Genomic DNA, 27,636 nt, shown 5'->3' with positions numbered 1-27,636 from the left:
CCTGCTACACTTTGATACCCAGCCAAGATACCTGCAGATTCTTGGATCTGAGATAGTTTGATGACTGGATAAATGTATCTGTCACAGGTACTATACTTTAACATTTTACTGTTCGAACAATTCAGAATATAATCAATTTGTGAGGATTACATAAATAATTGAACTCTACACATTAGTGTTCATACAGAGCTAAGCCAACATGGGAAATGTAGTGAGTCATATTTATTTTACCTTTCTGCACAATAGTGCACATAGTTAATGAAATTAACTGATGACTTACGCCATCTACTTTTACCATTTTGCTTGAATCCAACAGAAAGCCAAATTAAACATATTCCCAACCATTTTCAGTACTGTGATTTTCTATCATTTGATATAAAAAAAACAACCATATCATCATCAAAAAGTAAACTCAATTCCTAAAATAGGTTGGTTTCCTACTTAAGGATTCTTGAATAGAGCTGTCTGATAGACACTCACTGTATCGGGTGATTCAATATCTGACTTACTTGCCAGTCAGACAATTTTGGGATAGAAATCCCCATAGACTTCAATGATGAGTTTTCGCTGAAAATGTCCCAAACGGCCACTTCTATTAATATAGAATAAGGCCCTTAGGGTGATTAAACATGCCTCAAAAAGGTAGATTGCCTTGGATGGGAGTTTTTGGCAAATCGCAGCAAGATCGCCTGATATGGAGCATATTGAATGACACCTTATAGTCTGTGATCTCTGTATACTCTGTGTGGGCAAATATTAAAAACTGTCAAAAAAATAATAATGACGCTTACTGTATATTAACAACAATGATGATTATCCTTGAGGGAATAGAAGTCATTATATTTATTAAGTATGGCAACACAGAAATGTGGCAATGAATGTGGTAATAGTCTGTTGTTCCTTGTATTCTGGCAAACCCTCATTTAACATAAACACAATCAAATCACCTCACAGCATTGCATGGAAAGTTGCCAGTGGGTGTGGAAAGTATTATAAAGTCTATATATACATACATATTCCAGTGGAGCTGAAGCTCCGGTAATCATATTCAGCTTGCACAGCTACTCCTGTGAAGAAGATAAGGTATTGTGGAATGGTTTGGGAAATGCATTTGTGGATTCTCAAGCACTATAAAGCTCTAAGCCTAATCTAAAATAATAAGCAAATGACTACAAATTATTTGTAAACAATTAACAACATTGTTTATTTAAAGTAAGTTTTGAGTTACCTTTTCCAGTCATTAGAAAAGTCAGGAACCATCCCCCCAAGATATTACACAGTAGATTTTATATGGAAGGGGTTTATAGGGGCCTAGTCATTAAACTGCGATAATGGTATTTTCATCCGATTCTCATGCATTCTTAATGAATACAGCAGAAATGCCAGATTTGAATAACATCATATTGCACGCCATTAATTGTTGATTTTGCATTGAGGATATTTCTATTTCATTAATTGACCCCACGTAGTCTGCTTTGTTGTACTATGTACATAACTTTGCACACTAAAATGCATACAGTATACAAATCAATAATATTTGTTAAATGCCACAGTTTATTAAACACATTGTACTACAGTAACCATATCCAGTCTGTTTCATATACTTAAAATTGTCAGTGTTTTTCCGGATCACAGTAATAGAGTCGTTTCAATGTAGAGAAACATTGCTACTTTCTGGGATGGGAACATTTTAAATTTTATGGGAAATGTATTATATGTATTCTACTGATTCTACCAGATTAAAATGTGTACAGTATATTAAAGTTAACAGTCAGTCTAATTTATCCTAGAGAGACCTACTGTAACTTTTAGATAACCCTTAGCTCCAACAAGTAACAAAAAGGACGTGAAGTTAAAGTAAGCCTGAAATGTGATGGAGCCTATTTTGGAGTAGGAACAGGTAGAACCAAATTTGGTACAGATGGGAAATCTTCAATCAGCAGAAATCTTGACCCGTTCTGTGTGCTTCCAATGCAACAGAAAGGAAATGGAAAATGGAGAGAAGGAAAGGTCAGGGACAGTTCTGTTCTATTTAAAGTTGAATTACTGTACAATAAGACTTCTATTCCCTAAACTGTACTACCCGAACATGAAAAGCTCAAACTACAAAACCAGGATTTTACTGAATATTTTTTTCACCTCTCCTATACTTTCAGCAATCGGTGATATAATCCTATTTAAATATTTTTTTACTGTTTGGGTTTAAAAAAAACAAAAAAAAATTGTATTTTGAAACTTTTAAGAAAATATAAGGTAATATTTAGACTGTTTGAAAGCGTATGGCACTCCTTAAGGAGTATAATTTCTTTACTTTACATCTTTAAATACTTTGTACAGATATCCATATCTTTCCAGTTACATAGTATGTTCCTTGATTAAAAAATAATCATTGTATTTTCAATGATAACTTACTTGTGGTTTCCTATTATAAAACTACAGCCTACTGATAAAATGTACAATCCATAAAATGTACAATCCATAATTCTCCAGGAGAAAAAGTGCTGAACTTTTTTTTAGAGAGCTTTGACCTCCCTGTAAAATTGCCAATCTACCTCCTACGTAACCAGGAGGTTCCATTGCTTCCAGCGCTGCTTCTCCAATTCAACATGTTACAGTACATAGAATTGGAGCATTATTAGGAATGAGAATGCATTCTAATTTGAGTTATAAAATAAGGACTGGTTTGAAACGGTTGTAACCATATTGCCCAAAATATTTTGGAGAGTTTACACTTTAAACCATTCAAATTATCTTAGACAAATAAAAGTGATATAGAACTGATACCTTTGACAGCTAACTACTGTTATAAAGAGTGCAAGCTCTCGTTAACTACTATTTAGCTACTAAAGTTAATGTATGAATTCTACCTTACTTTTGTTTAATCTAGGAGCTAACACAGTACGATCCTCTATTTGTGTCACTATAACCTGTAAAACATGTTCTTTTTTTCTTTGGTCTCAGCTGTAGTGAACCATAATCATGGATAGCGTGAGCGGATCAATCACTAAATTTGCAGTTGATCTCTACAAAGCGGTGACCAAAAATGACGGAACGAACATTTGCTTTTCACCACTGAGTATTTCTACAGGGTTGGCCATGGTGTATTTGGGAGCGAAAGAAAACACAGCAACCCAAATGGAAAACGTTAGTAATGTCCATGTATGGTATTATCTGCTCAGTCAAAAAAGAAAAAGGGGTACAGTAGCTAAAAGCTTAAAAACAGCTTATCAGGTCTTTTGGTGAATTTAACTCTGCAATTAGTGATGCAGATATCTATCAACATATAACATAGCCTCAGTAACTTGCGAGACGTGAATAACCACCAGTTTTATATTTTAGGAGGATATGAATTGGATTATGTCCCAAATATTAGCAATGTACTCTGCCCCTTTGACAAGGGCTCTCAAGATCATCGAGGTCTCACGATAAAGACAATTTCCTTATTGTGATTGTTTTCTCTTGCAAATAAATAATAATAATACATTAAATAATCGACATTTTTTTTTTACCTTCAAGTTTTTAAGATGTTATAATTGCAGTACTGGGTGTGAAGGTTGTTGAAGACAAAGTTATGCGGATGTTTTGAGGATCAATGTGTTACGTGTAAACCACAATTTTTCCCAATCTTTGGTTTAATTTTAAAGCAGCAACTCCCCACACTCATATTTTTTGTTACTTTTTATTATCCTTTACAGAATTGGAGCTGGGGGCTGAACCTGGCTATTTTTCTATCTGGGGGTGGTCTGGGTTCCTGCCATATTTATTATTATTAGTGTTTATTTGTAAAGCGCCAACATATTCTGCAATGTGGTACAATGGGGGTGCAGAGATTTTCTAATTAGATAAAAAGAGTTGCTGTACATCCAAATAGTGACAAACATGCAAATACAAATAAAAAGAGGGAAAGAGGGGCCTGCTCATGACAGTACAACCTAGAGGTAATGAGAAACAATGTTGAAACAAAATGGCTCATTGTGGGATGGAGTGTATCTAAGGTTGGAGTATGGTCCAGCCTAACAGCTAGTCCCATTAAGGTTTGAAGGTGGGGATTTTAGGGGGTGTTACATAGCATGCAGATTGGTTCAGCCGCACTCGATATCCACAGAAAACAGGGGAGCGAAGGATGAGGCACCATAGGAGAGAAAAAGAAACAACATAGGGAAATATTTCAAGGTTCAATGTAGTCCCGGTAAGTGGGATCTCTGAGGGTTATACTCACAAACCCAGAATAAAAATAATCATCTCCAAAACTGGCAAACGTGGGTAGGACTCCACTTGCTTCAGTAAGACTCAGGGAAAGAAAGAAAGATCGTAATCGTGCAGATGATCCTTATAAAAGGATTTTACTCAAACAATACCCCCCCGAATTAAAGACATACATTAGGGTGGATAAAGGAAAGCATTTGTATACAATTGAATTAGCCGCTGTGAACCCAGTGTGTGTGGTGAGTCGTGTTCTCACTGCACTCTGAGACTCCTCCCCTTCCGGTAGCGTCACTTCCGGTATCCCGATGACGCGGACGATGCAGATAGCTCTTCTCACAGCACTTGTCCAATGCTCAGTCTCCTACTATGGCAAGTGTCGGACTCAACGTGTTTCGCTTTGGTTCACTTCATCAGGAGCCAGTCAGGACATAAGGGGCGTTTAGGGATATATTTAGAGAGAAGGGCTGAGACATATTTATATTTTTATGTGCTAGTGATTCTGGTTCTTTTTGGAAAATTAATATGACTGCTATTAAATCTTCACTTCCATCGTTCAATAGGAAGCCACAAAGTCATCAGAGCATTACACAGCAGCTTCCTACTGAACTACACTAGCAGCCATCTTTGATTTGTTTTTCATTTTACTGGACATAAAGAGGTGAAGATCTCGGATGCCAGGGGGTTCACAGAGCTACTGTAGGAATAGCGCGGTTCAGCTCCAGAGAAGCCATTGGTTCTGATTCTGTAATAAAAGAGGGGATTGCAACTTTAATTAAGCATTTTCCTTTTCATAAAAAATCAGAGTATTGGAAATTACAAAGAAACCCTATATTAGAAAAGACAAGTTTGATATCTAGTAAGAGCAAATTCCACTTTAAAGTTCACGGTTTTTCAATAAATTCCAAGCATTAAACTACCAACATTTCTCACTGATACAACCAACAAACACATTTTAGAAAAATCTGTTTTATTAACTGTCACTTTTGGATGTAGGATTCCACTTATTGTACCTTGTATACTAATAATTGTATGGTATTTCAGGTGCTCCACTTTACTAAACCAGTGAAACCTGGATCTTCTGAAGCTTCATGTAAGGTGGTATGTATCTAGACATTTGCTCATCCTTTCCACTTGACACTCAGAGCGCCTCCTCATTATTTACATAAAGGCCCATGCATCAAAGCACAGAAAAACTTTTTGTCCACATTGTGTCAAATACTGTATGTACCAAGGCTTGTTGCTCCAGATTGTTACATCGAGGGCAGAGTACTAAATAAAAAGTTGATGTCACCTGATGTGTTTTTTTAACGCAGATTCAAAGGGAAAAAGTGACACATCTCATTCTGTGCATCATATAATCCATCTATAACTCCTCCTTTTGACACTCCCCAAAACACTAGTTGACGCACAGGGCACAAAGTGGAGAAAAGTATTTGATACATTGATTGAAAGAAGCTCAACACAAAAATTAGGCCATTTTCACCAACTACGCTCCAGTACATAAATCCTATAGTTTATCAAAAAGAATAATATTCACATTTGAAAATTAAAACTGCAACCAATGTTGTCTATTCAATCTGTAGAACAGACTAGAGATGTACCGAGTTAAAAAAATTACACGGCCAAGTAGCCGGGTAGGTTAGAACTACCTGCAGCCGCGGCAGAGGGTGAGGAGGACGACTGAGACAACCTGGTGGCGGTGAGGAAGACGTCGGCGATATCCTGGTGGCGGAGGAAGACAACGGCGACATCCTGGTAGCAGTGGGAGCACAGGAACATATGAGCAGAAGTAGAATGGCACTAGAGGACAGCCGAGGAGGAGCGTGCCCCTGCGATCTACCTTCTACAGCGGCAGATACCGGAAGTCTGAAGACTTCCAGGTCAGACCGCCTGTGCGCACTCCTCCCCGGCTGTTCTCTAGTGCCATTCTGCTCCTGCTCACATGTTTCTGTCGCAATCATCTTCTTCACCGCCACCAGGATGTCACCGTCATCCTCCTCCACCACCGGCTGCACGTAAGTCTCTTCTGCTGCTCTGCTGCTGCTATTCTCCAAAAGGAGGACCAAGGCAGCAGAGAAGGATGGAATTACCCAGCACCGGGTTCCAGTGCCCTGGGTTGTTAGGTCCGGGTAATTTCCAGGTAGGGAAAATTTAGCCGGGTACCAGGTAATTACCGAGTACCCGGTACATCACTAGAACAGCCATAATAAAATGTTGGTAGCTTATAAATATTATATATATATATATATATATATATATATATATATATATATATAGCATTTAATGATATTATTTTGATGTTGTAACAACTACAACATTCTTGTTTCAGGGCTGCCAAACTGAAGGTATCCATGTGGCATTCAAAGAACTTCTCGCAAAACTAACCAAACACAACAGCTTTTATGAATTAAGTATAGCAAACCGACTTTACGGACAAAAAGGGTTTGAATTCTTAAAGGTAAGTGACAGTATTAATGGCCAATTTCTACACTGCAGAGATCTCTGATATCTACAGTATCTTGACACAGCATAGGCTGTTCAAAGTATAATGTTATATCCATATAGGTTGCAATGTGAATATTTATCTGTTAACATTTTTTCATTTCCTTATGTGTAACAGCATCAAGGATTACCCTCTACAGTTAGATATATACTTATTTTAATGTTAACACTACTTTACGTTTGGAAACATTTAAGTTGGTAAGTTGCCATGGAGTCAATCATTAAGAGCGATGTCAGTGGAATGTGCTGTTGGATAACATATGGTAAGGGCAATTTGTTTCCTAATCCAGTGGATGCGGAAATTGCCATGGAGTCAATCATTAAGAGCGGTGTTGAAATTAAGTAACATTCTTGGCACTAGGGTGGTTGTATTATTGCATTTGCCATCTGGTGGTCAAAATAAAGAAAGCAAGTTTGCTACTGTGTCTGTAAATAATCGTACAGTAGTTCAACTTCTACTGGTCCCTGCCTGTTTATTAGAACCCTGAATAATACAATAATTACCAATGTAGTTGCAGCTAGAGATGGGCCCATTTTTTTGGCAGATTTGGATCCACGTCGCATCGGCCGGTTCCTTTCTTCAGCATCTTTCTGCAAATCAGTCCACAAATTGTAATTTGTCGTTTCCATATTTTTTTTTATATCAATGACATTCCACCTGGTGGATTCCGCAATCCATCGGCGGATTTTTAAGAATCCAATCGGCGGATTCCAGTATCCGTGCGCCGATTTTTAAAATCCGCGAGCAGATTGCGGAATCCACAGATTAGACACTTCAAAATCCGTGCGGATTGTACTGTATCCAATGGCAGTTTTGGATTCATCCGCACGGATTGAAACTGGAATAATCCATCGATGGATTTTAAACCGCGGAACGGATTTTTAATGGAAAACTCAGGAAATTCTGGGAAAAGGATTTCGACAGTTACACCCATCTTTAGTTGCAGCCTAGTTCCCATCACCTTACCCAAGTGACTGATTGTAGACAGAAATAATATATTTTCTCCTGCAAATTTTTAAGCTATGACATAGTATCACTTTGGTTGTCAAAGATGTCTGCAACATATCATGGTGCAATGCATACTAGCACCCTCTGGCATTGGTGGCAATATTGTAATTACGTAACAATAAACATATTTCTTTTTTCGTTTTTCTAAGATATTCGCTCTTCATATGATAGTTATTACTAATGCTTTATGACAGTAATACTGCAAACTGAGCTATATGAGCTACTGCTGGCAACAATGAATACATTCATTTTTACAGAATACGCTCCCTAGCTAGATTTATGGCAAATGTTTATATTGCAGCAATATTTACTGTGTACTGAGGAGCAATACAAGGCAAAGCTGGAAGCTGTTGATTTCGCAAAAGACCCAGATGGAAGCAGAAACATAATCAACGCATGGGTTAAAAGTCAAACTAATGGTAAATACTATATAATAACATGCTTCTACGGGCGGCATAGGAGCACCAACATACACAAATAAACCAGGTACCACTAGTCAGCATAAACAGGTAAAAGTCTGTGTTTTAGACTGTGGTTTAACTTCTCTTTAGTCTCAGTCATGCATTTAGGATCCACTTGCTCGGCTATATTTGTGTGTGGCACGCTCTTATTCTTAGTTCTCACTTTTAACGTATAGAATAATTCTTCTGATTTCTCCACTTCCTTCAGTAGCATCTTCTCGCCAACAGACTTGGGGAGGATAAACAGACTAAAAAATTATAAAAAAATATTGGCTCATATTTTTTAAACAGTGCAGGGAAACACCTTTGGCCATATTGAGGGCCGTTATGGGGAGACAGACGGGCTCAATATAGGATGGTGCCCGGTCATCCTCATCTTTGAATTTGCCCTGTAACCACAACCAATCAGGAATCGTGCCCTCTCTACCAATCAGGGGTCTGTGCCTCCCCCTGCTCAACCAATTGGCCTAATTCCCCTTCTGCTACAATCACTCAACAAGGTGCGGTGTAGGGGTTCCCAGCAGGAGATCAGTATGTAACAAATCCCCCAAACTCACCGACCTCCGGATACAATAATTCACTGCCCATACCAAGAATAGAATTTGTCTTTAGCCCAGGAGCAACTTTCCCCCAGTCCCTGTTAGTGCTGTCTCAGTCGGCTCACAAAAATGGAGTCCTTGATCTTGAGCAGACTGCTCTGCAAAGCTGGGTAAAATGCACTATACATTTAGATTATATTTACTATATTTATATTGCTTGTCATAAGTTCCAGTGGACTTGGGAGAAAATTCAGCAATACCACAATCCTGTTTTAAGTTTCCAGCATATTCACAAGATGACTCCAGTTATATCTAGCGGGAGTTATACCATTACTTATTAATGTAAGATAATTGCCTTAATAGTGTCTGACCACTCGCTATGTTAGCATTTACTCCTAATGAGAGATGATGTGTTTGTTAAGGCATTTGCTACATACTAGTTATTATGACTACAACTATGTTACTTATTCTATAAGTATCAAATAAAATGAGCCTAATACTTAAGCTTTTTCACAACTGTTTTTCACTCAGCAACATTATTCTGACAATTTGCCTTACAAGTTGTGCTACTATTTATAACTATTAATAGCTGCCAACTCCCTACAAAAAAATAAAAAATATATATCTTGAAAATAAGGAAAGTGACAACTATTTAATAGCTATCTACTGGGACCCTGAGCTACTATCAAATTCCCTGTATGAGGATACTACAGTACTATCCATGCTATATTATATATCTCTTTACTGGTCCTTGGATTGGTTAGTATGATATATATATATATATATATTTATATATATATATCATACGAACCAATATATATATATACCTGACTTATATATATATATACCTATACAACTATACTAACACACACCTATGATGGTATTTAACCCTCAAGCATAACTAGTCAGTTATTCTGACACGTACTGTATCAGACCCTGGCGACTATTTACTTTTACTATTCGATTCGTCGTTCTTCTATATACCACCTTTATTTTAAAATTGTCATTAATAAAAAATATATTCTTAATTAATACATTATACATACACTTTTCCAAGGGGTACCAGAGTGCTCTTTCAGACAGGTTCTTTTTCTTCGGTTTACATTTACTATTTATCCCGGTAGAAGTACCTTCCCCCCTTCACTTATCTATATTTAGACTATTTGCTGAGCAGGGGTTCACATTTTCCCTCTCCCCCTTCCCTTCCCATTTAGGTATATGTCATGATTTAAAATATCCTTTATTCTGTTTTCTGCTGTCAGATAAAATCGTGGAATTGTTTCCTAAGGATTCAATTGAAACATCTACTGTATTGGCCCTGGTAAACGCAGTATACTTTAAAGGAAAATGGAAGACACAATTTAAAAAAGAAAGTACAAGCGATGAATCCTTTTATCTGAATAAGGTATGTTCTATTGTATTGTTGCAAATAAATTAAAGGAGCTTACAACAGTTTTCTACACATTAGTACAAGTAAATTGAATTGGCCCTAATTCTGTAAAGTGTTACTCTATCTGCGATCTGGCATAATCGCACAAAAAAACATTGAATTAATTGGGGCTTTCCATGCAATTGCACTGCAATTGGGCTTTTGCACTTTCTGGAATTAAGGCCATTGTCCTATAATGTTTATAAATGTATACAGTATGTACTTCATTGCAATGTTCGGTGGGATACACAACGGCGTATTTATAGACTTATGACAGTTTTTCAGTCAGTGTTTGCCCATAATGTTACCTTACTGTAGGTTTTTCTTCAGTAATAAATAATATATCAATATTTATTGTTGTTTCTTTAAGAATGAAAAAAAGCAAGTGAAGATGATGTCTCAGACAGGAAAATTCAAACTGGCTTCCCTGGCAGAGATCAAATGCCGGATTCTGGAGCTTCCTTATGAAGAAGGCCTTAGTATGTACATATTATTGCCGAATGATGTTGATGGACTACAAAAGGTAATAACCCCCTTCCTGTTTTAAGATTGAGTCTCTCTTTGTGTAATAACAATTACATTCTTGCAAACAGGGAATTAGGATTATTTTTTTCTCTGCCCATGTTACTACAGACTACAGGTTTCCAGTTAGAATATTTGGGAGGTCGTCTATCAAAGGGTTGTATTCCATATTGTTAGAATTTTTTAATTTTAATTTTCAATTTAATTTAAAATTATTTTTTTTTAAATTATTATACAAACAACCCTTTGTCATATTCAATAAAGAGAGAGGTACAATGCAAACCTGCATCTATTATTTTAACAGAAACCTCTTTGCAACGACTAGCAATAACAGAATTACTGTGATCAACATTTTATTTGTTCTTCACATAGTCTAGACAGGCTAAAATTACAACTTGTCTATCTACTGTACATCATGGCCACTGTAGATAAGGCTCATAAAGTCTTGTTGAGGCATATTTTGATAACACAGACATTATTCAAGTATCACTTTATTAACCACAGTGATTATGTTGGTCTGAGCAATGCATGCCTTTATTGTTACCATTAGTATTAAAGGGTTAATATGCCGAGCACCTTATAACCCCTAAAAGTTACCCAACCTCTTGCTCTTCAAAGACAGTAGTAAGATACTGTTCTACAGAGTAATGCCTTTCCAAACACAAATATATGCAAGAGCTTTGCCACCAGTAAACCCCAAGGAGAACCTAATACCCCTCTCCAGACACCTATTCCTAATCTCATGTAGCCCTACCATTACTAAAATAAAGTATACAGATGTAGCAGACATTATTACCGCTGTCAAAATGAAAATAACGCACAAAAATGCATTAAATAACATGAGTGTTATCGCCTGAAACGCTGTTTTCAATAGCACCTCTGTTAAACAACATGGTAGGGTTAACGCAAGGCACTGCATTAACTGGTACAATAACACATGCTACATAGGAAGCCAATCAATCTTTCTCCAAAACCGAAAACTAATGTAGGATTTTAGAGAAAGGTAAATAGTTTGGTGATTATTAGTATCATACTGCACCGACACACTTTATTCTTGCAAATACCCAGTATGTACCTGGCAGATACCTGGAATGCGCCGCTCCTCACCTCTGACAAGCCCCGTTGCGTTTGCCTTCCCAGCCTGGGTTCATGCCTGGCTGACGGGCGGCTGATCTGTTAAATGATAATGATTAGGATTTAATAGGCTGCAATGCTTCGCGTGTCTACCAGATGGCATAAATTCATGAATTGTAATGCAGTATATATATATATACTGTGCAGTATTGCAGCCAGCAGGAATAAAATGCTTCAATCCCTGCCTGGAAAATACCTCAATGCACTCGGGCAGAAAACAGTCACAAACCTCAATACACCCGGGTATACCCGAATTCGTGGGACTAGCCGAGCTCGAATAAAGTGTGTCGCCAGTGTATGTACAGTATGATATGAGAATGAAAAGAGAACTACATAGGCAATATACAAATTGTGATAAAGGCGGTTCACTGCTGTCTGGTAAGAGTTTATAGAAAACCAAGCACAATCAATGATAAATTGAAAAATGTAATATGCAGTAACAAGCATACACAGAGCAAGTAAAGACAAAGAATAAAAACCGGGCGCTTCTCAAAGATAAGTGAATATTAAATAATTAAGTAATTATGCGATATACGTGACAGTGATGTTCAATTAATAATCAATACACAAATTGTGTTTAGTGACCTTCACCAATGTGTGAAAAAATATATAAATATTAAAGTGCAATACAATAATGAAAAAAGCAGCTCTACACCCTTAGGGCGGACTGTTCAGGTCCAGATGGTTCTTGTGCAGGTTTTCAAATTGGATCGGAGCGCTGGGTGACTCAGGATTATGAAAAAGAAAAATAAATGCAATAGTGCAGATGGTACAACAATGATAGTCTGAATAAAAATGTTCTCTGTAATAGTTGTACTCACAGATTGTACTATCAAATATAAGCGTATCAGAGACCCTTCTCTCTCTGATGGGAGCCCTTTAATGGATATCCCTCAGAGTGGTGTCTTGATACTGGAAGCTTGTAGTATGGTTGGTCAATTATTCTCCCAGGGGTATGTGAAAGTAAAAGAGAGAACGCACAATAGAGTAGTATAGTCTAAATTGTAATAGCAGCAATCGATAAATATATGTATAATACACTCACATTTTGTAATAAAATAATGTTCGAGGGAGAGGACAGCTGTGGATGGAGAACGCAGGTTTTTCCAGGAGCGGCGGAGCCCTTCCTCATACATCACGGATGCCCTCGTTTGCGTTTCGCTGTGGCTTCTTCAGGAATCGAATTGCAATTCGATTCCTGAAGAAGCCAAAGCGAAACGCGTAGAATCGATCCGCTGTGGGAGGTGATTGTGCTGAGGAGATCGGGAGACAACTGCTGGCAAACCATCAGGAGACGGACATACCAGGCAGCCTCTTCCGCCCTGACCCAAGACAACACAGGACGTGACGAGGGCATCCGTGACGTATGCGGAAGGGCTCCGCCGCTCCTGGAAAAACCGGCGTTCTCCATCCACAGCTGTCCTCTCCCTCGAACATTATTTTATTACAAAATGTGAGTGTATTATACATATATTTATCGATTGCTGCTATTACAATTTAGACTATACTACTCTATTGTGCGTTCTCTCTTTTACTTTCACATACCCCTGGGAGAATAATTGACCAACCATACTACAAGCTTCCAGTATCAAGACACCACTCTGAGGGATATCCATTAAAGGGCTCCCATCAGAGAGAGAAGGGTCTCTGATACGCTTATATTTGATAGTACAATCTGTGAGTACAACTATTACAGAGAACATTTTTATTCATACTATCATTGTTATACCATCTGCACTATTGCATTTATTTTTCTTTTTCATAATCCTGAGTCACCCAGCGCTCCGCTCCAATTTGAAAACCTGCACATAGCAAGTAACTCTGACGCGTTTCGTCCCTAGTATGGGACTTTGTCAAAGTTTGACTTTGTTAAACTTGCCTTAAACTAGCCAGGTACATGCTGGGTACATGCTGGGTACATTTCAGTGACATTTCTGCAGAGGCTAATGGCCCATCGGATTAACACAGCAGGGGTTTGTGGCAGTTGGAATACAAATGGGACTGCCAGGGACCCCCACTGTTAATCCGTTAGTCTGTCTGCAGAAATGTGTGAAATGTTGCAGCATGTACCCAGCATGTACCCAGCATGTACCCAGCATGTACCTGGGTATTTTTGGAGATTGCCCCAGGTTTGTTTTAGAATAATCGTCGGCACTACAGTAAGATATTTGGATTGGCATCAATCACACAAGTAAAGATCCACAAAGTCATACTCCAATGACTAAATATTTCTGGTCTAAAGTAAAGGTCTTCAGTAAAGGTGTGCAATCATTACCATTACCTCAGGTAACATTGCTTGCTCAATATAATATGATTAAGGGGGTAATTCTACTGTATATGCTGCATGCCAAAGTAACTGTTTGGGCTGTTTTTGGTTGAATATCCCCATAGACTTCAGGGTGGATTTTCCTCTAAAATTGTCCAAAATGGGCACCTCAGAATATACTGTATAGAAAAAGTACCTAAGTGCGGACCAAACTGAAACACCAAATTTAAACAATAAGAACAAAAATGTTTAGGTTTACTTTCAGAAAACAAAGTTATATACAGTACAATGCAAGATGTCTACCAAGTATTGCTATGTCCAGAATAGTAAACAGAGAGTGTAACAATAAGGTAAAGAGAGAACTCTGTCCTTTTAACAATTTTATTGGGTAAATTGAGACTAATTCATCTTTTTGCTGTCGTTTTAGCTTGAAACTATGATAACATTTGAAAAATTAACCAGCTGGATAAGCGCAGAAAACATGCATGTAACAACAGTTGTTTTGAGGGTTCCTCAATTCAAGATTGAAAATACCTATGAGCTTACTTCAGTGCTGAAGACAATGGGAATGAGTGGTGTATTCAGTGCTAATGCTAACTTGTCTGGAATTTCCACCCAAAATCCTCTAAAATTGTCAACAGTGATCCACAAGTCCTATGTAGAAGTAAATGAAGAGGGCACTGAAGCAGCAGCTGCCACTGGGGGAGCGGTTGTTACCACAAGTCTTGAAAGTCCCATTCTGTTTGATGCAAATCATCCCTTCCTATATTGCATCAAACATAATGACACCCAGACCATCCTATTTTACGGAAGTCTCAGCTCCCCGTGAAAGAATGTGGAAATGAAAGGTTGTATGCTATGAAACATGATGTAACAATAAGTATAACAAACAGGTTTGCAGGTTTGCTGATATGTCGCTTTTCTTTGTGCTGTAGCTGTAAAATGTAAACTACTTTGACAGTTGTATCGCTCAATATTACATGAAATAAACATGTAACTAGTGGTTAGGGCTTGCTGGGATAATGTGTCATTAAAATAAAATAAAACCATGAAATAAAATTGTGTGTAGATGTTTATCAGTGGTGCGCCCAGGATTGATAAGGATTGGTTTGTTCAGGTTTACATGGGCAGTCCTACTGTACATAGCATGCAAACTTATTGCGGTTTCTGGCTTCCTTAGAAAAGTTAAAACATTTGTAAAGTCAAACTTTTATTTATTTAGGAAAATGTTCTTGGTTTTCACAAATATCATTTGTACCTCTCGAAGATGGTTTGCTTAATGGTAAAAATCAAAATGACTTAAAACAAACAAAAACACTATACTGGGAGAAAGTAGCACTTGGTCTGCAGATGCAAAGATGAATGGGAAAAGATTGTTCAAAGCATTTGCTACCATATTAATGTCACAGCTGAAAATTATTTTAAAATATTGAAACTTCTCTAATTTTATATTTTCCCCCACATTAGCACCATTGGGTCATTCTGGTCATAGGGAGGGTTTCTTTATAACGACAAGTTTAGACCAAAAGAAAATGACACTAAAACAATTGTCTAAAAGGGGAGCTGCTGCATTCAATTTTGGTTGCTTTGCATATGAGAATATCTAGAGTCAAGTTCAAATTTTAAGGAATGTCTGTACCTTTTTGTGATTATGGGAAACACAGGTGACAAACCGAAAATGACAAAGAAAATCTCATAGTCAAATAAATTCCCAACTGTTATAAATGTGAGTGTAGTCTCAATATATGTACTCAGATTTGATCAATGATCTTCTGGCATTTAGAACCTCCTCTGGCAGAAAGGGGAAACCCTCTGACCAATGGACCTTTCAGTAGTAGAGCAAAGCAGAACAGTGAGGCAAAACCTAGTGTAATACATACAAAACTATATTGAAACCATGTTTCTGTCACGCTGTGCAGCCCGCAGACCAGACCAGTCAACTGTACTGAGATGGGATGTAGGGTATACGCACCGACAGCAGAGGGGGCATGTCCGGGATGTGGCGTAGCAGCGTGGCCAGGCCTGGATGTAGATAAAGAATGGTCAAGTACTTGCCGAGTCCGAGGATATAGAAAATTCCATAGAGGTTAGAGTAGTCTGTAGGAAAGCCGAGTTCAGGAGCCAGAGGGGGTATTCAGACGAGCCGGGTCAATAGCTGTAGGGAATAAACACAAAGAGAGCATGACACAGGTTCCAGGCAACACAGGTAGCAAGGAGCTATGCAGAGCAAGGAAGTGAAAGCAAAGCAGGATATTTAAAGCGGCAATGACCAATCCGGACAAGGGGCATGGTGGGGGCATGTCGAGGAGCTGCTCGTGAGTGGCTGAGAGACCAGGAAGTAGTAGAGCAAAGCTGAGAGTTCTGCAGACATGGTGAAGACTCCCACGCCGAGCGGGAGGCGGAGACAGGCATAATGCACGCGTTATAAATCCTAGAAGGAAGCGTGCGCTCGGTAACACCAGTGCCAGAATCCAAGATGGCGGCCGCGGTGGAGTTCAAGGTATGCGCTGGGTGGCGGCATGGGTAGCGACGAGGGGCAGGGGCAGCAGCCGCTGCAGTAGTGGGTAAGGAGGGGTCACACCGCAAGGGACGTGGCCCACAATTCCTTACACCACCCCCCCCCCCCACCGTCAGGATCGACCTCAGGACGATCCATCCAAGGCTTCTGTGGAAATTTCTTGTGGAAGCGATTGAGTAGAGCTGGCGCATGAATGTCTTCCCTTGATATCCAGGAACGCTCTTCTGGACCATAGCCCTTCCAATGTACAAGGAACTGTATTTTTCCCCTGGATATACAGGAATCCACGATGGACTGCACCTCGAATTCTGAGTGTCCTTGGACTGTAACAGGATTGGGTTTACGGGCTTTTGCAGGAAGCGATTGCTCTGAACGAAAGGCTTGAGCAGGGATACATGGAACGCATTGGGAATGTTCATGGAAGAAGGCAACTGTAAGCGGAATGTGGCCGGATTGATTTGTTCCTGAATCAAGAAAGGCCCCAAAAACCTAGGTGCCAATTTCGGGGTAGGAGTCTTCAGTCTGATATTCTTTGCTGAAAGCCAGACTTGGTCCCCTGGCTTGTAATTGGGAATACGTGAAACAAAGTGGACAAAGTGCGCAACTAAAATCAAACTCAAAATTAACCACTAAAAACCAAGTGAATAAAGTGGTGATGATGTGAATTAATATAAATAAATTATGTGACCTTGTAAACAATAAAACGAGAGCGTTTGCAGCCATTGGAACAGGGGTGGCTCAAACACCCCCCAAAAAGCTGAACAGAAAAAAACACAAAAACACAGCGCACAACGCTCATAGTGCATTTAAATAAATATTATTCAGTTACACAGTACAGGTGAGTATTATGCGTACATCAGGGAAGAAATAAACCAGGTGTCAGTGGTTAAAGTTACCTATGCGCCAACGGATCTCCAACAAGATGTCATCAGGTGTTCCACAGTTCAACGCCTCTGGGTCTTGTGCCCTTAGACAGTGTCTGCAGTTCCGTCGCCAGTCCTGCTAATGTGGGTGGAAAATGTCCCAGCAGACTTGCTGTTAGATGGTGGTGAGGGTTCCGTTGGTGAGAGTAATCGCTCGCAGTGGTTTACTGCATGCCTGCAACCATCCACCTCTCTGTCTCACAATCTATGACGTCACTCCACGGCGACACCGTAAAGCGCGCCACGATCTTTTCACCGGCCAGGGGATCGCACCAGCAGCAAATGTTGGATGAATTGTTCACTGAAATCTCACGTCAGAGTGCTTTCCAACGCGTTTCGAAACCACAAAGTTTCTTCATTGCACAAGACCCAGAGGCGTGAGCTGTGGAACACATGGTGACATCTTGTTGGAGATCCGGTTGGCACATGGGTAACATTAACCCCTGACATGCTGGTTTATTTCTTCCCTGATGTACGCATAATACTCACCTGTACTGTGCAACTGAATAATATTTCTTTTAATGCACTATGAGCGTTGTGCGCTGTGTTTTTGTGTTTTTTTCTTGAAAATTGGGAGCCTGTTGACGACGATGATCTGCTTGAGACTTGAACCTCTGAGCTGCACTAAGGAGTGCGGATTGGATCTTGATCCATGAGTTCTGTAGCGTGATTACCCGTTCATCGGCTGCTGGCACTCCTGAGGGAGTGTTGGAGATTGGAAGCCGACTTGGATGAAAACCTTAATTAACGAAAAATGGAGATTCTTGCGTAGATTCATTACGCAGAGAATTGGAAGCAAATTCCGTCCATGGAAACAAATCAACCCAATTATCTTGGGTAACAGAAATAGAGCATCGTAGAAACTGTTCAAGGCTTTGATTAAGTCTCTCAGTTTGTCCATTACTTTGGGGATGATAGCCTGAAGAGAAGGATAAGGCAATACCAAGCTTCTTGAAGAAAACACGCCAAAACCACCTTGATATGAATTGCGATCCTCGGTCAGAAACTATGGACGTAGGGATCCCGTGGATACGAAACACTTCTTTGGTAAAAAATATCTGCCAGGGAGGGAGAGGAGGGAACAAAATGAGCCTGTTTTGAAAATCGGTCCACTATGACCAAAATAGTAGTCATACCTCTGAAGGGCGGAAGATCTACACTAAAATCCATCAAAATATGTGACTATGGACAACCAGGTACTGGAAGAGGCATGAGTAACCCAGAAGGCTTTTGATGAAGAGTCTTGTTCTGTGCACAAACTGGACAAGCGCGTGTAAATTCGTGAATGAGTTTTGCCATATTAGGCCACCAAAGGTGCGCTTAATGAGATCCAAAGTTCTCTTGAAGCCGGGATGGTCGGCTGACCTGACGGAGTGACCCCATTCCAAGATCTTCTGACGAAACTTGGGGGCGGCATAAAGGGTTCCCTCCGGTACCTCTAGACCACTCGGAATCTGTGACTGAGCTTTTACGATCTTTTCAAGAATATCGAAAGAGTTGGCGGAGATTATGAATTTCGAAGGTACAATTGTTTCTGGAATTTCTTCGGATTTTTCCTCAGGGGAAAATTGTCAGGACAAGGAATCAGCTTTTATATTCTTCGTGCCGGGGATGTACGATAGAGTATAATTAAATCTTGAAAAAAAAAGTGCCCAGCGGGCTTGACGAGATCCTAGACGACGTGCACTTTCGATATAGAGAAGATTCTGATGATCTGTCAAAATAGCAATCGGTTCGCGGGAGCCTTCCAGGAGGTGTCGCCACTCCTGTAAAGCCATTTGATGGCCAGGAGTTCTCTATTGCCGCCATCATAGTTCTTTTCAGCAGGGGAGAGCTTTTTTGAAAAAAATCCTCATGGGTGCAATTTATCTCGAAGGTAGATTCTCTGGGAGAGAATGGCACCCGCACCACAATCAGAGGCATCCACTTCTAACGTAAATGGAAGACTAGTATCAGGATGACGAAGGATGGGTGCCGAAACAAAAGCTTGCTTCAAGGTTTCAAAGGCGGAGATGGCCTCCGGAGGCCACACAGATGGGTCAACTCCCTTCTTAGTAAGCGCAGTGATGGGAGACACATTTTCTATAGTAATTGGAAAAGCCCAAAAAACGCTGGATGGTCTTAAGAGAATTGGGCAGGGGCCAATCCAAAACAGCCTCAAGTTTTTCTGGGTCCATCAAAAATCCTTTATCTGAAATGATATAGCCTAAGAAGGCGGTAGAAGACTGATGAAAAAGACATTTCTCGATTTTTGCGTAGAGATTATTGACACGGAGACGAGAGAGGACAAGTTTAGTATGCTGGACAAGATCTTGAAGATTCTCAGAAAAAATCGTCAAGGTAAATAATTACGAAAAAGTTGAGGACATCGCGGAAGACGTCATTCATAAAATCCTGAAAGACAGCAAGAGCATTGCATAAATCAAATGGCATCACGAGATACTCGTAGTGTTCGCTTCCTGTATTGAAGGCGGTTTTCCATTCGTCGCCTTCTCGAATACGTATGAAGTTGTAGGCTCCTTGGAGATCTAGCTTGGAAAAATTTTGGGCCCCTTGAAGCCTATCAAACAGTTCCGAAATCAGAGGCAGGGGATACCGTTTTTTGACAGTAATGAGATTGAGGACCCGGTAGTCATTGTATGGTCTCAGGGATCCATCCCTTTTCTTCACAAAAAAGAAACCGGCACCGGCAGGAGACGAAGGGTTGCGAATGAATTCCTTCTCAAGATTCTCTTTGATGTAGGTTGCCATGGCTTCAGTCTCTGGGAGAGACCAGGGGTATGACTTAGACTTTGGCAGGACGGCAATAGGGAACAGATCAATGGGACAATCATAGGGTCTATGAGGAGGCAGGGCCTCTGACTGAGACTTACTGAAAACATCGATGAAATCAGCATATACTTCAGGAAGAGTGGAGTTGCTATCAGAAGGCGTTTCCATTCCCGCGATAACTGTGGTAGGAGCTATGACCGGCAAGGATGAGGCGTCTGTCTCTGGCTCCCATTGAATCGGTTTGCAGTCCCTCCAATTTATGCGTGAGTTACATAGTTATATAGTAGATGAGGTTGAAAAAAGACGTAGGTCCACCAAGTTCAACCTATGCTAAATTTAGACAACAGATACTTTATCCTATATCTATACTTACTTATTGATCCAGAGGAAGACAAACAAAAAAACCCAGTGTCATATCATCCAATGATATCTCATAAGGGGAAAAATAAATTCCTTCCTGACTCCAAGAATTGGCAATCGGATTAACCCCTGGATCAACATCCTTCCCATGTATACTTATTTGGTATATCCCTGTATACCTTTCCCATCTAAAAAGATGTCCAACCTTTTTTGAACAAATCTATTGTATCTGCCATCACAGTCTCCATGGGTAATGAATTCCACATTTTAACTGCCCTTACTGTAAAGAACCCTTTCCTTTGTTGCTGGTGAAATCTTCTTTCCTCCAACCTTAAGGGTTGGCCAGAGTCCTTTGTACTGCCCACGGGATGAATAGTTCTTTTGAAAGGTCCTTGTATTGTCCCTGAATATATTTATATATAGTTTTCCTCAGTGCTTGACAAATCACCCAAAAATCTACTCGCCACCTAGTCCCGCCCCCAACCCCGCCCCTAGTCCCACTCCCAACCCCACCCCTAGTCCCGCTTTAAAATAAAATATATAAATAAAATAAATGTAATAAATTCCTAGTACGAACAAGATTCGTTTTTGACATAAGTTTATTTATTGTATTGTGTGTGGTGTGTGGTGTGTGGTGTGTGGTGTGGTGTTGTGTAAATGTCGGATCTTGAAATAAAAGCCAGATGTGAATGACTAGTTTCCTGAACCCCTTAACCGGTGTCTGGACGTCCCCGCTTCACAATATCTAAAGCAGCAATCCCGCCTGGGATTTTACCTGATCCGCAGTCCCTCAATGTCCAGGTACCCTCATTCCCGCAATGTTATACATTGGAGGGGAGGCGTTCCCTACCTGTCTTCTGAGTTAGGGGGGATTCCGATGTCTCCCATGTGAAGCTTGAGTCAGATCTGGAAGAAAGCAGTATAGGTTATTTCAGTGTAGTATAGGGCAGTTAAGATATATAGGGTAAATAAGATTCCAGATCCAGAGTGTGAGACAGACAGAGAGTGTGGGTGAGAGACGGTGAGACAGACAGAGTGTGGGTGAGAGACACAGAGAGAGACAGAGAGAGGGTGAGACACAGAGAGAAGATGAGAGACAGATAGAGGGTGAGAGACAGAGAAAGTGAGACAGAGAGAGACAGAGAGAGAGAGAGACAGGGAGACAGAGACAGAGACAGTGTGGGTGAGAGACACACAGAGAGAGGGTGAGAGACAGAGGGTGAGAGACAGAGACAGAGTGGGAGAGAGAGACAAAGAGAGGCGAGAGAGACAGAGAGAGGTGGGAGAGAGAGACAGAGAGAGGTTGAGAGAGAGACAGAGATAGGGTGAGAGAGAGGGTGAGAGGGAGGGTGAGAGGGTGTGAGAGAGAGGGTGAAATAGAGAGGGTGAGAGATAGAGAGGGTGAGAGACAGAGAGGGTAAGAGACAGAGAGGGTAAGAGACAGAGAGGGTAAGAGACAGAGAGGATGAGAGGCAGAGGAGAGAGGGGGTGATTGGGTGGGGTGGATGGGGTGATTGGGTGCGGTGATTGGGTGGGGTGACAGGGTGATTAGGTGATTGGGTGGGGTGACGGGGTGATTGAGTGGGGTGATGGGGTGATAGGGTGGGGTGATTGGGTGACTGGGTGATTGGGTGGGGTGACTGGGTGATTGGGTGAGGTGACGGGGTGACTTGGTGATTGGTTGACTGTGACGGGGTGACTGTGGTGGGGTGACTGTGACAGGGTGACTGTGACAGGGTGACTGTGCCAGGGTGACTGTGCCAGGGTGACTGTGCCAGGGTGACTGTGCCAGGGTGGGTGACTGTGAAAGGGGAGGGTGAGAGGGGCGGGTGACTGTGACAGGGAAGGGTGACTGTGACAGGGAGGGTGACTGTGACAGGGAGGGTGACTGTGACAGCGGAGGGTGACTGTTACAGGGGAGGGTGACTGTGACAGGATGACTGTGACATGGGTGACTGTGACAGGGTGACTGTGACAAGGGAGGGTGACAGGGGAGGGTGACAGGGTGACTGTGACAGGGTGACTGTGACAGGGGAGGATGACAGGGAGGGTGACTGTGACAGGGTGACAGGGGAGGGTGACAGGGGAGGGTGACAGGGGAGGTTGACAGGGGAGGGTGACAGGGTGACTGTGACAGGGAGGGTGACTGTGACAGGGGAGGGTGACAGGGGAGAGTGACAGGGTGACTGTGACAGGGTGACTGTGACATGGTGACTGTGACAGGGGAGGGTGACAGGGTGACTGACAGGGGAGGGTGACAAGGGAGGTTGACTGACAGCGGGGGTGTCCTACACAAACACTACATGATGCAGATTTGGATGAGGGGGGGAAGGGGGGAAGGCAGGCGAGCCGAGCAGGCATCCCGCTCGCCCCCCCCACCCCGCGCCCATCTCCTGCGCTGTGCGAGGGAGCGTCGGGAGGCAAAGGACTGCATTGCCCCCTCCCGAGGAAAGAAACACCACCAGCTCAATGGCAAGCGCACCCCCCCCTCACCCCCCGTCCCCCGCCACTTCATGGCTCGAGTGGGCAAATGTCAAAAGATGGAGGAGCGGGAAGCTGCACTCGCGCCCCCCCCCCCCCACACACACACACAAATCTAAGTGTAGGTGCCGGGGGGCGCACGGGACACACCAGTGGGGCTGCATGTGGGACCGCACGGGACACGCCAGGGGGGCCGCATGGGGGACCGCAAGGGACACGCCAGGGGGGCCGCACGGGGTGGGGGCAATAAAGGACCGCAAGGGGGGACGCAGGCACTGGAGGCAGGGAATAACAGAATACATACCTTTTCCTGAATTGAAAAGAAAGGGCAGGTTCAATTCCCAGCCTGGCTGCTGGGGCGGGGGGGGGGGAAATAAAAAATCTTGGCAGCACGTTGTCGCATCACACCAATCAGGAAGAGGGATTCAATTATTTATTTATTTATTTTTACAAGCAAAGAACCGCGTGCGCGGCCATGAGGGGAGGTCGCACGGGGGCCAAATCCGGTCACCAGCGGCGACCAGGCGTCCGTATTTGTCGAGCACTGGTTATCATATCCCCCTTAGACGCCTCTTTTCTAATGTAAATAAATCTAATTTAGCTAGTCTCTCCTCATAACTTAGATTGTCCATCCCCTTTATTAATTTGGTGGCTCTTCTCTGCACTCTCTCTAGTTCCATAATGTCTTTTCTTAGGATTGGTGCCCAAAATTGTACTCCATATTCAAGGTGTGGTCTTACTAATGCTTTGTAAAGGGGCATAATTACAGTATGTTTAATTCCTTTCCATCCATTGCCCGTTTGATGCAAGATAAGATCTTGTTTGCATTTGCAGCCACTGCATGACTTTGGGCACTATTGCTAAGCCTGCTGTCTACAAGCACTCCTAAATCCTTCTCCATCAAGGATTCCCCCAATATATCTCCATTTAATTTGTAAGTCGCCTTTTTATTCTTGCATTCCAAATGCATAACCTTACATTTATCTGTATTAAACCTCATCTGCCATTTACCTGCCCACGTTTCCAGTCTCCCCAAGTCCTTCTGAAGAGAAATTACATACTGCTCTGATTCTATTACCTTACACAATTTAGTATCATCAGCAAAGATGGAGACTTAGCTCTCGATCACAACCTCAAGGTCATTAATAAACAAGTTAAAAAGCAGGGGTCCCAGTACCGATCCTTGAGGTACTCCACTGACTACTTTAGCCCAACCTGAAAAAGTTCCATTTATGACAACCCTCTGTTGTCTGTCCTTTAACCAGTTTTCAATCCAGGTGCATATATTATTACTGAGTCCAATTTTCTTTATTTTGTACACCAACCTCTTGTGTGAAACCGTATCAAAAACCTTTGCAAAATCTAACTAGACCACATCAACTGCATTACCCTTGTCTAAATTCCTACTTACCTCCTCAAAGAAACAAATAAGGTTAGTTTGGCAAGATCTATCCTTCATAAATCCATGCTGACTATTACTAATAATTTTGTTTTCCATTAGGTATTCCTGAATATTATACCGTATTAAACCTTCAAGTAGTTTCCCTACTATTAAAGTCAGGCTTACAGGTCTGTAATTCCCCGGGTGTGATATAGCTCCCTTTTTAAATAAAGGCACCACATCTGCTTTACGCCAATCTTGTGGTACTGAGCCTGTGGAAATGGAGTCCTTGAATATTAAATATAATGGTTTTGCTATTACTGAGCTTAATTAAGATGGTTTCCTTAACACTTTGCGGGCTACGACAGCAGGGAACCACATTTATTCTTGTATCCCAAATGCATAACGTTACTTTTATCTGTATTAAACCTCATCTGCCATTTACCTGCCCACGTTTCCAGTCTCTGATTCTATTACCTTACACAATTTAGTATCATCAGCAAAGATGGAGACTTTGCTCTCGATCCCAACCTCAAGGTCATTAATAAACAAGTTAAAAAGCAGGGGTCACAGTACCGATCCCTGAGGAACTCCAGTCACGAATTTAGCCCAACCTGAAAAAGTTCCATTTATGACAATATTAAATATAATGATTTGGCTATTACTGAGTTTAACTCCTTGAGAACTCTTGGATGTATGCCATTGGGGCCAGGTGCCTTATTTACTTTATTTTTTTCAAGTCGCTTATGAACTTCTTCCTCCGTTAACCAAATGTTCATTAATATGGAGGTTGTGGCTTCCTCCTGTGGCACTACTATTGAACTTGATTTTTCCCTGGTAAACACAGATGCAAATAATTTGTTTAATACCTCTGCTTTTTACTTATCTCCAATAATCTGCCTACCCATCTCACACTGAAAGGGTCCTATATTTTCTTTTCATTTTTTTGTTATTAAGGTACTTAAAGAACTTTTTAGGGTTGACCTTGCTTTCTATTGCAATCCTTTTTTCATTATCCATTTTTGCTAATTTGATTGCCCTTTTGCAATTTTTGTTACATTCCTTATAATTCTGATACGATGTCTCTGTCCCTTCTGACAAAGAATCTAAACGCCTTCCTCTTCTTGTTCATTTCCTCCCCTACCTGTTTATTTAGCCACATTGGTTTTGACTTATTTCTTTTATACTTATTACCCAAGGGTATACACTGATAAGTGTGCTTTTCTAACAATGTTTTTAAGACTGCCCATTTATCTTCTACATTTTTCCCTGCAAAAACATCATCTCAGTGTATTACTTGAAGATTAGGCCTCAGTTTATTAAAATCTGTCTTTCTAAAGTTTAAGGTCTTTGTTAAACCCAATTAATCTGTTTTTTGATCATTTATTTCAAATGAGACCATGTTATGATCACTATTACCCAAATGTTCCAGGACTTGAATATTTGTTATTACTTCTACATTGTTTGATATGACCAAATCCAGTATTGCCCCCCTCCTGGTTGGTTCCTCAATAATTTGGGTCATACTTCTGCGGCCGAGTTTATTCGAGCATTTGCCCGTTCTCGGCCGCAGCAGTAACCTGGCACGCGCCGGAGGGTGCTGGGCGCGCGCTGAAGCAGCGGAAGAGCGCCCTCCGATCGGGGCGCTCTCCCTCCCGCTGCCAGGTCCGCCGGGTCCCCCGGAACACCCTGCCGTCGTCCCCCACATCGCGGGACACCAGGGCTCCCTCGGGGAGCCCTGGACGCGCGTGCAGGGGGCGCTGGCACCCGATGACGCGTGACCGCGCATCGGTGACGCGCGGCACGCTGAGGGAGTGGGGCTAGCAAACCGAGGCATCCCCCGGCTTGCGGAACTAGCCCTGCTCGGATTAAGTGTGTCGGTAGTGTATAATTGTCTTTAAGCACCCCCAAAAATCTGTTTCCTTTTGTTGTAATGCTAATCTCATTGCCCCAGTCTATGTCTGGATAATTAAAATCCCCCATTATGAAAACATGACCCAGTTTTGATGCCTTCTCCATCTGCAAAAGTATTTTAGCTTCCTCAATCTCACAGATATTTGGTGGTTTATAGCATATTCCCACAAACATTTTCTTTATATTTTTACCTCCACTGCTAATTTCTATCCACAAAGTTTCTACATTTTCATGATTCCCTTCATAGACATAATCCCTTATAATAGGTTTTAGATCCGGTTTAACATATAAACATACTCCACCTCCCTTCTATTTGTTCGATACTTCCGAAAAAGGGAATAACCCTCTAAATTAACTGTCCAGTCATGAGTTTCATCTCACCATGTTTCAGTAATGCCTATGATATCATACTGCTCCCTTGCAGCTATCAATTCAAGCATCCCCAGTTTATCTGTCAGGCTTCTTGCATTAGCAAGCATGCATTTAAGTTTTTTTTCAGCCTGTACTATTTTATCTGCTCCTTACTTTCTGTGCCCACTTGGTTTAATCTTTAGACGTTTTCTAGTATTATATGTATTTACTATGGGTGTCTCACTGCTTGACAAACTCGCACTTGCCCCCATTCTACCTCCATACCACCGTGTATCCTCCACTATTTCATTTAGGTCATTATCTGTTTCATTCCCCTCCCCCCTCCATCCTAGTTTAAAATCTCCTCCAAACTTTTTAGCATTCTCCCCCCTAGAACAGAAGATCCCTCTTCATTGAGGTGCAATCCGTCCCTAGAATATAGATGGCACCACTCAGAAAAGGAGTCCCAGTGCTCTAAAAACCCAAAACCCTCCTTCCTGCACCACTTTCTTAGCCATGCATTAACCTCCCTGATCTCTGACTGTCTCCCTGCGGTAGCGCATGGCACTGGTAGTATTTCAGAAAATACTACCTTGGAGGTCCTTGCCTTAAGCTTTTGGCCTAGATCCCTGTAATAATTTTTTAGGACCCTCCATCTTTCTCTAACTTTGTCATTGGTGCCAACGTGTACCAACACCGCCGGTCAATCCCAGTCCCCCAACAATCTGTCTACCCGATCCGCAATGTGCCGAATCCGAGCACCCGGAAGACAACAAACTATTCGGTTCATGCGGTCACGGCAACAGATTGCCCTATCAACCATCCTAATAATGGAGTCCCCTACCACCACAATCTTTCTTTGTATCTG

General features: G+C 41.4%; 1 protein-coding gene across 1 annotated transcript; it reads left to right on the top strand.

Moving 5' to 3' along the window:
- The first annotated feature begins 943 nt into the window (after positions 1–943).
- Positions 944–15,127, top strand: LOC142487113 (serpin B4-like). Its single transcript, XM_075585838.1, has 8 exons — positions 944–1,083; positions 2,962–3,144; positions 5,248–5,304; positions 6,536–6,664; positions 8,019–8,136; positions 9,980–10,122; positions 10,517–10,669; positions 14,496–15,127. The coding sequence occupies exons 2-8, from the start codon at positions 2,980–2,982 to the stop codon at positions 14,895–14,897; spliced, it is 1,167 nt and encodes a 388-aa protein (XP_075441953.1). The 5' UTR covers positions 944–1,083; positions 2,962–2,979; the 3' UTR covers positions 14,898–15,127.
- Positions 15,128–27,636: the final 12,509 nt, after the last annotated feature.

Source organism: Ascaphus truei, chromosome 2 (genome assembly GCF_040206685.1).
Source record: "Ascaphus truei isolate aAscTru1 chromosome 2, aAscTru1.hap1, whole genome shotgun sequence".
Lineage (NCBI taxonomy): Eukaryota > Metazoa > Chordata > Amphibia > Anura > Ascaphidae > Ascaphus > Ascaphus truei.
Note: the sequence above shows the minus strand (reverse complement) of the source record. Positions and strands in the feature narration are given on the sequence as shown.

What these genes read in the sequence shown, in the direction of transcription:
- LOC142487113 (XM_075585838.1), top strand. Translation starts at nt 2,980, where the DNA reads ATGGATAGCGTGAGCGGATCAATCACTAAATTTGCAGTTGATCTCTAC. An exon ending in CAGCAACCCAAATGGAAAAC is followed by an intron (nt 3,145 to 5,247) that starts GTTAGTAATGTC and finishes ATGGTATTTCAG; the next exon opens with GTGCTCCACTTTACTAAACC. An exon ending in GGTTAAAAGTCAAACTAATG is followed by an intron (nt 8,137 to 9,979) that starts GTAAATACTATA and finishes TTCTGCTGTCAG; the next exon opens with ATAAAATCGTGGAATTGTTT.